This window comes from Hesperophylax consimilis, chromosome 27 (genome assembly GCF_061612785.1).
Source record: "Hesperophylax consimilis isolate HC1 chromosome 27, BYU_Hcon_1.0, whole genome shotgun sequence".
NCBI classification, from domain to species: domain Eukaryota; kingdom Metazoa; phylum Arthropoda; class Insecta; order Trichoptera; family Limnephilidae; genus Hesperophylax; species Hesperophylax consimilis.
In genome coordinates, this window is record NC_142862.1 from 14,280,464 (window position 1) to 14,293,083 (window position 12,620).

The 12,620-nt window shown below is 31.7% G+C and overlaps 1 protein-coding gene across 1 annotated transcript; it reads left to right on the forward strand.

Moving 5' to 3' along the window:
• Positions 1-3,978: 3,978 nt before the first annotated feature.
• On the forward strand, positions 3,979-5,994 carry LOC149410626 (uncharacterized). Its single transcript, XM_089648298.1, has one exon. It carries the CDS (start codon positions 3,979-3,981, stop codon positions 5,992-5,994), a length of 2,016 nt encoding a protein of 671 aa, XP_089504424.1.
• The last annotated feature ends 6,626 nt before the right edge of the window (positions 5,995-12,620 follow it).

The window sequence follows — 12,620 nt, forward strand, 5'->3', positions numbered from 1 at the left end:
TATTCAATATTCTCCACCACTATCAAATTATATGTACCACTATTTACTCCTAAAAAACATACATATCCAACTTACTTCTCATCAGAACTAATAGCCTCACTACAACAAAAAAAATACTTCATAAAAAATTCAAAAAAACTCTGAAGAAAATCGACTATACAAATTTCAGTGAAAGTAGGAAAAAATGCAAAGATCTCTCTAAAATCTGTTATAAAACATATATAAATTCTATCGAGAACACAGCCTTAAACTCGAACAATATCTGGAAATTTATTAAAAAAATAAACAACGACAGCACAGACTATCCTCCAGAAATGCACATGGACGACAAATACGCCAACAATACGCAAGACATTGTAAATCTTTTTTCTGACTTCTTTAAAAATGTTTATGATGATGAAACACTAGAAGAAAATATTCCTTCATACACATTCAAAAAAACCACACATTTAACAGACTGTTACATCACCGAAGAATCTTGCAAAAAAAAATTAAATTCCTTAGACATAAACAAGTCTGCAGGCCCGGACACCATCCCGCCAATTTTCCTAAAACAGTGCTCCTCCGTATTGTCTAAACCACTAACCATTTTATTTAACCACCTACTATCCTCTGGATATTTTCCCGTCTACTGGAAATCCAGCTATATTATTCCAATATTTAAAAAAGGTGACGAGACTGACATTTCAAACTATCGACCAATATGCATACAATCTGTATTACCCAAAATCTTTGAATCTTTAGTTTTGGAAGAAATATATCCTACACTAACAAAATTAATAAATGACAAACAACATGGCTTCATTAGAGGTAGATCAACTACAACAAATTTACTACTGTTTCAAAACTATATATTGGAGTCTTTTTCTAAAAATAAACAAGTTGACTGTATATATACTGATTTTTCGAAAGCTTTGATAAAGTGTCTCACAAAGTACTGATCCAAAAACTTCATGCTATAGGAATCAGAGCAAATATGTTAAGCTGGTTAAGTAGCTACATATCTGGTAGAACTTTACTTGTTAAAATAAAATCTTTTTTATCTAAACCATTTTTGGCCACTAGTGGCGTACCGCAAGGTAGTCATCTTGGCCCAATTTTATTTATTGTTTTTATAAATGACATAGTCAACTGCTTTGAAAATGTCAATGTACTGCTATTCGCCGACGATATTAAATTATATAAAGAAATAACCTCATTAAACGACTGTCAAGTTCTTCAATCTAATATAGACATGCTAAATAAGTGGTGTTCACAAAACAATTTATATTTAAATGTAGAAAAATGCAAAATTTTGACCTTTTCCAGAAAAAAAACATCACAATTTTTTGGCTATTCAATAAATAAAACAAATTTAGAAAGAGTAAAGGAAATGCGAGATCTTGGCATAATAATGGATGAGAAACTAGACTTTACGGCCCACATTCAACAAACTGTGAATAAGGGTATGAAAACATTAGGTTTTATATTAAGAACAATTAAAAACTTTAAATCTTTACAAATCATAAAACTATTGTACATATCCCTTGTTAGAAGCCTGATAGAACATAACTCCATAGTTTGGTCACCCTTCTACAATGTACATATTCATAATGTTGAAAGAATTCAAAGAAAATTTCTACGCTTCGTCAATTTTAAACTTAACATCCCTTTAGAACACATAAATTACCAGTCATTATTGAATCATTTAAATATTCCGACATTAGAAAACAGAAGAAAAATAAACGACCTAACCTTTTTATTAAAATTATTGAACTCTAAATTCGATTGTTGTGAACTCCTGCATTTAATAAATCTACACATACCTACACGAACAACTAGGCAAATATCAACATTTTACATACATACATCTCATTCCAACTATAGTTTTCACTCTCCAATACAACGTTTACACAGTCTTGGTAACAAATACTTAAATAATATAAATGTATTTGACAATAATTTGAACTTGGCCAACTTTAAACGGAGTATGTGCGAACTATTTTTACATACTTTGTAAACTATTGTTATCAACTAATTTTATACCTTCTTATTAACATTATCGTTGATTTGGAGGATTTTGGCAAATTTTATATTTTTTGTCGCACTTATTTGCACTCTATCATACCTAATTTTTTAAACTCTTATATTTTATGTAACCTATATTTTGCTAAATCTGACATTTTTATATGTAATCTATATGTATTTTTTTTTATATAAAATGTATAACTAAAAAAATAAAGATGTACATTATTATATGTAAAAGCCCTATGGGCGTTTAAATGAAATAAAAATAAAATAAAAAAATAAAAATAATACAATTTGTAAGTGTATTTCATCACCTTTCAAAGATTAGTTTTTAGTTTACGGATAAGGTTCAGAAATATTCCATTTATTTAGATTTTATTTTAATGCGGAAATACTCCGAGCTACTGACATCTCAGACTACCACTTTAAATCCCAGAGGTCTAAAGGGTTGCTGTCAACAGGATATGATATCAATTGGTACTATAAAGGGTTACTGTCAACAGGGTATGATATCAATTAGCACTATAAAGGGTTGCTGTTAAAAGGGTATGAAATCAATTGGTACCCTAAAGGGTTGCTGTCAACGGGGTATGCAATCAATTGGTACTATAAAGGGTTGCTGTCAACAAGGTATGAAATCAATTGGTACTATAAACGGTTGCTGTCAACAGGGTATGAAATCAATTGATACTATATTAATGTATTTTGGCCTCCTCATTCATGTTCAAATATATACTTATTTGCTAGTTGTTTCAGGATGGACCGAAACTAGTTGATTATTTAACATTATATCTGGTTACCTGTAGAGGGTGTTAACGGACGTACTTGACTTACTTTAACCAGTGATTGCCAACATTATTTGGAGTAAAAAATAAAAATGAAATTTCTATCTCCTATGACGTTTTTGTTATTTTATTCAAAATTTTTCAATTTATTTTTCAAAATATTAAAAATACATCTTCCATTTCCACTGGTCACTCAGCAAAGTTACTGATTTTCTATGTTTTTTGTTGAAATAAAAACATTTATACCAAAACACCAAAATTTCGTTTACATTTTTTAGTCCAAATAATGTCTGGAATCACTGGTTAACGTAAGTAAAGTACGTCTCTTAACACCCTGTATACAAATAAAGTGATATTATGGTATAATGTTGCATAGCCTCTTTTATATTTAAAAGATTATCTTTTTTTTACTGATCAAGTTGTAAATGATTAACATTAATCCGTTTTAACGTTGAAAAGCACGACCAGGATTATTACGTTATGTTGCAATAAAAGATTAAAAGGTCACCTTTGCATGTAATTTTTCATCTTTCGATCTTTTTATGACTGTATTAATTTAGCTAGTGTAGCTATCACCCAATCTGGCGGAATAAAGGATTGATTGATTCACTTACGTCGTAAATACTATGGCTTTATTTTAGGGTATTGTACTTATTGTGTACTATATACAATTAAGGCGAAGCTTAATGCCAAATCACTATTTGATTAATCTTTATAACGAATTGGTGTACATTATGAATTCCAAAAAATATGCTTTAAAAAAACTGAAGATTTATTTATTTAAGGTATACCAAGAATATTCACATTTTTGGCTTGTAGCTTCCTCTTAATGGATTCCTTTATACAACAGAACTCTGTAACAACTTGTATTGTACATGCTTATATTGTGATATATTATACACTTATACCTATAACTATCTATTATAATAGTTATATTATAAATTTTAACTTTCCTATAACAATGTATGTGAATAAAAAAGTAATTTTAATTTTTTTGGTCATAATATTGTACCACGTTATTCATATCACACCAAACTCTAAAACACTTGCAATATGAAATCGTGTTTGTATGATGTGAGTCGTGGTTGAGAAAATCAAGGTCACTCGAACCTAAAGCAAGGAGTTACTGTGAAAAAAATGACTCCTGAAATCCTGAAAATGATTAATGTTTTGTTGTTGTTGCAGGATGCCGATCGAGTACACCCTATTAAATCCAGGAAAGAAACCACCCGGCTGTTTCCACAGAATCAAATATTACTTCCTCTTAATCCCCGTCATAGTATCCGCACTGATTCTCATTATTGTCAATGTAGACTTTGAGATTACCTCCCAAACTAATTCGCCAAAAGATACAATCATAGGTTTCTCGTGGAATTCAGAAATTCACGAACTAACGTACTTTGAGAAGACTGACGAAAGGTATTTTGTAAAGACAAATGGATGCACTATTCCAGCTTTTGATCCATTTGATCCATCTGTCGCCAGGTTCTATAAAAAAGAAAAACCTATTATTTGTTACAATGAAAACAATCCTCCCTTGGTGGAATCCGACCATAACAGCATTTGGATAGTCGAAGAGAACCTCTCTAACTATAATATAACCAACAAAGATGAATTGCAGTGCAGATACACGCCATTTTATAGACAATCCTCAGAATATGATACCAGTGATGATCGGTATGAATATCTCAAAAAAAGCTTTGTTTTTAACGAAAAAACATATATTAAACATGAGTTTATCCGCGTACAATGTAATGATACAACAAAACTTATATATAAAGACTTTCACTCTTTTGTTATTAAAGATAATAATAAAAAAACAACTAAAGGGGTTAATAAATATAATGTCCTCATACTTGGAATTGACGCAGTGTCCAGACTAAACTTTCATAGAACGATGCCAAAAACATTGAAATTTTTGCTCGATTCTGGCGCTGTAGAATTTAAAGGATACAATAAAATCGGGGACAATACCTATCCAAATCTGATGCCTGTGTTGGCTGGACTTAGCGAAAACGAATTAGCAGAAACGTGCTATATGGGAGAGAAACCTCGTTTTGATAAATGCCACTTTATTTGGAATAACTACAGCGATGCCGGCTACTATACGGCGTTTGCTGAAGACGCAGCTCCCATCAGTTTATTCAACTACATGAAACGTGGATTCATCGAGAAACCTACCGATTATTACTGGAGGACTTTCGCGAGACTATCTGGGAAGGAGATTGGACACGAAAAGCGATTGAACGCAAATCTTTGTCTCGGGCCAAGGAAATACGTAGACGTTCTACTGTCGTATGTAAAAAAGTTTGCTACGACAATGCTCGACAGTCCGTACTTTGGATTCTTCTGGCAAACTTCCATAACGCATGATTATTTAAACTTGCCCATGTTCTGCGATGACAGCTACGAGACTCTGCTACAATCTTTGACTTTTGACGGTTTATTGGACAACACCGTGGTGGTGGTAATGAGTGATCATGGAATCAGATGGGGTGAAATTAGATCAACCCAGCAAGGCCGGATGGAAGAACGTCTTCCATTTCTATACTTCCTCTTTCCTGAAAGTTTCAAAGAATCACACCAGCTTGCCGTATACAACATGAAGACCAATACAAGAAAACTTACAACGCCATTTGATCTACACGAAACATTGATTGCTTTAATAAACACTGATCAAATAACAGACAAAAACTTATACGAAACAACAGTAAAACAATTATATTTGGCAGATAGAGGTATCAGTCTGTTTCTTCCTATACATGAGAACAGGACTTGTGATTCTGCCAGCATTGACCCTCATTGGTGCACGTGCCACCAGACCAGGAAGTTAGACGTGACCAGTCCGCTATCACTCAAGGTGGCCGGTGTAGTTGTGAAACATTTGAATAGTTTACTATCAAACTTCGAGCAATGTGCTGAACTAAACGTCAGTAAAATACAGGACTTCAGTGTGGACGAAACGTCTTTGGAAGTATTGAGCGGAGTGAAACCCAGTGTTTTGGATTATACGATTGTCTTAGAAACTTTGCCGGGAAGCGGAATGTTTGAAGCAACTCTGACTAACAGTACAATTCGTGATCTAAAAGTGGTCGGGGCTGTGAGTAGAATTAATCTGTATGGAAATCAAAGCTTGTGTATTGATGAGTTCCATTTGAAACTTTATTGTTACTGTAATTATTATGTGCCACCTAGTGAATAAATGATCTGGTAAATGTCTCTAATGATTTCTTTGCAGTAAAGTAAAACAATAACAGTTGGCTTATTGCCAGAACCCGAGATACTTATTGACCAGAGGCGGTTCTTGGTATGTGCTTTCCCATCCTGTTCTAAGTAAAAGGAGTTACTCCTTTGCGGCGCCCTCGAGGACTTTAATTTTGTTAAAGGAATCTAGATATCCCTGCACGGCAGAAATATTAGTAGTATTTTTTTTATTTAATTATTTGAATATTACATTTAATTACAATAATGACGTATTGCCCATGTCACTAGATGTGTAACGCCTGTGTTGAGATGGCAGTTTACAGAGTGGTTGTTAACTAGGTTTTTGTTTACACAATATTATGAAAATGCCAGATAAAATAAAATCAGTATTTGGTTTTATTTTTGAATTATACAATTCAATAATGAATGTAGAAGATGAAGACGAAGCGAGAATAATTTTAAGTAATTAATTAATAAAATTTCAATTTGACCAAAATGCATAGTATACATATTTATACACAGTAGGCACATTTTTTTTAAATTTAACCGACAATATTTATTTATTTATAAATTAACGCCCGGCTGGGCTTTTACTTTTTAATATTTATTTTGTAATATGTTATGAAATACTTCTAATATATATTTTTATTGAAGGTAATCAGTGATTTTAATTTTAAAGGACGTTTTGATTTCTGTGTTTCTAATGTCAGTAGGTAGATAATTGAATAGCTTAATATCATTGAATTTAAAACTTTTTTGTCCATAGGAGGTTTGACAAACTGGGATGTTAACAGATTTTACGTGTGACTGTCTCAAGTCTCAAGTCTCTAGTGCTTATTCGTTCTTCATACATATGGGTATTTTTAAATTGATGAAGCAGAATATTTTTTTAATATAATTTTTTCAGGATAGGAACATTAAGTGTCTTAAAAATAAAATCGGTACTCGTTCTTAACGGGACTTTTAGGATAACCTTCATCATTATTTTTTGAATCTTTGCCAAAGGCTCCAGTCAAGTATGTGTGGCACTACTAAATCGACAAACATGCTCATTTCTGAAAACAGCTGATAAAATTTTACATATCTAGGAATAATCATTGATAAAAACCTAAAATGGAAAGATCACATCTGCCATACAATAAAGAAAATTAGGAAATTAATTTATATATTCTTACGAATCAGAAATTTCTTATCAGTAGTGCCCTTAGTAGTGATTTTTGAGCTTTTGCTAATTTGTCCAAAACAGTTTTTGCACACCCACCCCAACCTAAGGATGCATAGTCTAGAAGTGACCCACACATAGCATCATAGATGAGTTTCAATTCTGTTTTACGTAAGATATATCTGATTGTCATAAACATGTACGTAAGCTTTCTAACCTTTGTGGCAACTAGATCTATGTGTCCGTCCCATCTAAGATATTTGTCTAATATAACACCAAGGTATTTTATACTGTCTACGCATTCCAATTTATAGCAATTACAGTTAGTGGAGTCAATGCATTTATGTATAAAATATTATGTGCTTCCTCGCCCGCTTCTGTCGCACTAAACCGTATAAATTTAGTTTTTTCCGAATTGAGTGTCAGCAGATTATAATCTAACCAAAGTTTTAGCTGTTTTATCCACTTTCTGCTTTGCAGTGTACATCATTCCAGGTTTTTCCTTCAAATATTAGGACAGTATCATCTGCAAATGTTATAATATGATTGGAAAAATTGCTGTTACACAGATCATTGATATAAATACTGAACAAAATAGGTCCTAAGGTATTCCCTTGGGGTACACCAAATTCTACAAGGGCTGGATCGCTAACAGTATCATTAATTTTAACTTTTTGGTATCTGTTAGTTAAGTAACTATCCATCCATTTGTATAGCAGTCCCTGAACACCTATAGCCTTTAGTTTTTTAGAAGTATTTTATGCGAGATGGTATCAAAAGCTTTGGCAAGATCTAAAAAGAGAACGATGGATTTATTACCCCGGTCAATATTATTGGAAATAATATCCGCCAGCTTAGCAATAGCATTTTCTGTTCCTAGACCTGGTCGAAAGCCGAACTGGTTATTAGATAAGATTTTATGTCTTTCAAGATAGAGGGTGAGACGATTTTTTACGATTTTCTCGATAATTTTTGAGAATGAGTTGAGTAGAGATATTAGCCGATAATTATGTATATCCGATTTGTTTCCATTTTTATGAATCAATATTACAACTGATTGTTTTAAGTGGTTTGGGAATGTGCCTGTCTTGAAACTAAGATTACAAATGTATGCAATGGGACTCGCTATAAGTGGTTTCAATACTTTCAGCAGATTTGAGGAAATTTTGTCTGGCCCACAAGCATTCGATGGCTTCAGCTCATCTATCATTTTCATGACTTCATTAATCGTTGTTTGAATCTCGTCTGTTTTAAGATTAAGATCAGTTGAAGGTATGTTGGCTAGTTCAGATTCAGTTTTCTTACATTTTTCAAGGATTTTATTTGCGAGAGAGGCTCCTACTGAAGTGAGATTAGCAAAATTAGCCATTAATTTGGGGTTAGTAGTACTTGTGTTTTTCATATCAAATGATTGTATGAAAGACGATTTGCTGTTTTTTGTTTTGTTAATTTGACGAAATATTTCCCAGAAACGTTTTGGAGTTATGGTGTTTTCGTATATATGTTTTTTGTAGAAATTTTCTTTAGTGGAAATAATTAGTTTTTTACATATGTTTCTATATTTCTTATATTGTTCTTGAACTAGAATATTATCTGGTTGTCTTTTAGAATATCCCTTTAGTACAATCGTCTTTTGAATATGGTATTATCAGTTGGGGTAGTTATTTGTATTTGTTTATTTGTTTTTTACAATAAATATACAATGTTTACAAGTCATACTGTTTTAATTTATACTACACTTCCATTAAAACATTTGCTTGTGGATGGAAGAGGAGTGTACATTTGCGAAAAAATGATATAACTAGGTTACAAAGTAAAAAAATTACAAAATTAAAATCCAGACAAATTATTGTATTTGGAAAGAAGGAAAAAATATATATTATAGAGCAGTGCTCCGCAACCTTTTCTCACCTACGACACACCAAATTTCTTCCAAGAATTCCGCGGCACACCAAAAGCTAAAATATATACTCGTAGATATTAAGTTGATACACAAATTTTACAATAATTTCTTGTTTTTTATTTGAAAAGTATAAATACATGCATATAACTATAACATATTTATTTTTACGCAATCTTAATAATTATTGTAAAATAATAATAAATTAATGAGCGATTAATTGTTAAATTAACCTACGCTTGTTTCAATGAACACAAAAGTTTTATATTCGGCTCGATTTTTGACAACCCGAAGTTCTTGGTCAAGAACTTTTAAGCATAACCGCTTATAATGAGTTAATTAATACAAGCGTTGAAAAACTTTATAAATATGTTGTTGAAAATGGAAGTAGTGTTAAGAATGCTTTGACGGAAATGTGAGGATATTCTTTTTAACGTAAATCCAGAAAACATCTAATGGATCTTCGGAGAAGTGAAGTTTTAATGTCATGTCATTATTTAAATCTGTAAATTCCACTCGAATTTGCAGAGGCAGAGTGCTTCCGTAGAATTTATTGCATTGGTTGCAAAAGGATTTCGAATCCAATCATATTGTTCGGTATTAATGGAATAAAAATACTGACCAAATTTCTGCTGAAGCATACTTAAATGTTGTTGGGCCAGATCCACAGTTAATTGTTTGTTTTCAATTGTACTATGGTTCATCCTTTGGTACATTTCCAAACATCCTTTTTGCAAATCTTTCTGCCAAAGTTCGTTATTAAGTTTATTCAAATGCTTGAATATATCAGCCATGTATGCAAGTTTGGCTATCCAGTAGTTATCATTGAGGTGATGATATAGTTTGGGCATATTTTGATTTAAAAGAAACTCACGCACCTCGTGATGAAGCTCAAAAAATCTAGCCAAAACTTTGCCTCGGGATAGCCAACGAATTTCAGTATAAAACAATAAGGATTCATATTCGGCTCCCATTTCTGCACAGAGTATTCCAAAGATTCGCGAGTTTAGGGCTCTTGATTTAATTATGTTTACGATTTTAATGCATTCATTCATCGTGTTCAAAAGTTCATCCGGTAAATTTTTGACCATCAATGCTTCTCGATGTATGCATCAGTGTGTAAATTGTAATGTTGGATTTTTTTGTTTTACACAAGAGACAAAACCCTTTTTACCGCTGTTTGCCGCAACAAATATTATATATTTATTTATAATATTTCTATTTTTGAGACCGATAATTCGTGGTGGAATTCCATTATAATATATTATAATAAAACAAATAAAAAACTTTATTCCACTTAATTTTATTTTGACCGTAACCGGTTTCGTGTACCAGTCTGAAGATGGCTTTGACGAGCTGAAAACGGTTACGGTCAAAATAAAATTAAGTGGAATAAAGTTTTTTATTTGTTTTATTATAATATATTATATATTTTGAAGAAATCATCGGTTACTTGAAAAAATTCTTCACCGGTAGTTCGCTCTGGAACCTCCTTACAAAATAAATAATGTACTTTAATAAAGTCCCCGTCAACGAAAAGTACAATAGCTATCAACTGTGCTTTATTTTTAATATCGGTTGTTTCGTTGTACTTAAGTGCAAATTTTTCAGCCCATAACAGTTTTCTAATCAGTGTTTCTAATATATTGTGAATACGTCTTTTAACAGTATCTCCAGACAATGAAAAATAGACAATATTATGAAAAATATTTTGTCATTGTGTATTAAATACATAATGAAATATTGTAAAATGTCAAATACATTGAATTTGACCGCGGCACACCTGTGTCCGGCTCACGGCACACCAGTGTGCCACGGCACACCGGTTGCGGAGCACTGTTATAGAGGATAAATAGAGTATAGAAGAATAATTTGTGAGATTTTCAAGTGAAATTAGAGAAATCAGATTTTTAACGATTTACCTAAAATATTTTTTTATATAGTTCAATATTTGTTTTTTATCATTAATGCTTCTAATTTCTTCTGGTAATTTATTAAATAAATGTTTTCCTTGGTGTGTATAATGGTGCTGGGCAAAAGAAGTGTGTAGTTTAGGGAATGCAAATATATATTTAAGTCAGGTTCGATTTTCAGCTATGAATGCGTATTTATCTTTTTCTTTTATAATTTGGATAATTGAATTTTTCATAAATAAGTCGTTAAATGTAGGAACTTTGAATTCTTCGAATACGCGTTCAGTGGGGAAGTCTAGAGGTTTTATTAGTATTATTTTTATTATGACTTTTTGCACAATTTCTATGGAGGTCAGGCTAGTTTTGTAAGCTGCTCCCCAACTGATAATGGCATATTAAAGAACAGAAAACAGTGAACAAAACTTCACTTGTTTACATGTATTTTTGGTAAATATTTGGAATCGCTGGACATGGATTGTACGAAATATGTTTAAATAAAACCTTCTAATTTACCTTAATTACTATAAAAGGAATCTGACTGCATTTGAGAAATTTTTAATTTTAGCATTTTAATTTTTAAATACGTAAAATGAAAAATCGCTATCGTTGTACTCGTATGAGATGACAGCTGGAATGATTTCTGTTGATGACATTTTCTTTTGTTGGTATTCCTGATATGAGTGGCTAGAATTTGTACTCGTATGAGATGACAACTGGAATGATTTCTGTTGATGACATTTTCTTTTGTTGGTATTCCTGATATGAGTGGCTAGAATTTGTACTCGTATGAGATGACAACTGGAATGATTTCTGTTGATGACATTTTCTTTTGTTGGTATTCCTGATATGAGTGGCTAGAATTTGTACTCGTATGAGATGACAACTGGAATGATTTCTGTTGATGACATTTTCTTTTGTTGGTATTCCTGATATGAGTGGCTAGAATTTGTATCCATTTACTCTATGCAAATAATAGGTAGGTTCTATTTTGGCCAATCTCGAAACATTAAATATTTTTATGGTAGATACTTAAAAAGCATAAATTATTTATATTTAGATATTATTATAATTATGGTTTTATTTAACCTAATCTATAATAACCCAACCTAACCTAACCTCACCTATGCTAATCCAATCTAACCTAACCTAACCTATTATAACCCAACCTAATCTATAATAATTCAACCTAACCTATATCCTAAAATGGAAAGATCACATCTGACATAATAATCCTATAATAATCCAACCTAACCTAACTTAACCTATATCCTAACCTAACCTATAATAATCCAACTAAACCTAACCTAACCTAACCTATTATAACCCAACCTAATCTATAATAATCCAACCTAACCAATATACTAAGCTAACCTATAATAACCTAACTTATAATAACCTTCACTTTTTTAAAATTTTTCTTTATATATAAAACATACCTAAATATCTAAATATGTTTCGAGTTTGAACAAAATAGTACCTACCTAGTATTTGCATAGAGTAAATGGTTAAAATTCTAGCCCCCATATCAGGAATACCAACAAAAGAAAATGTCATCAACAGAAATCATTGTAGCTGTCATCCCATACAACTAAAGTGAATTTTCGACTTACGTAATTAAATTCCTTTTATAGTCATTGAGGTAAAACAGA

What these genes read in the sequence shown, in the direction of transcription:
- LOC149410626 (XM_089648298.1), top strand. Translation starts at nt 3,979, where the DNA reads ATGCCGATCGAGTACACCCTATTAAATCCAGGAAAGAAACCACCCGGC.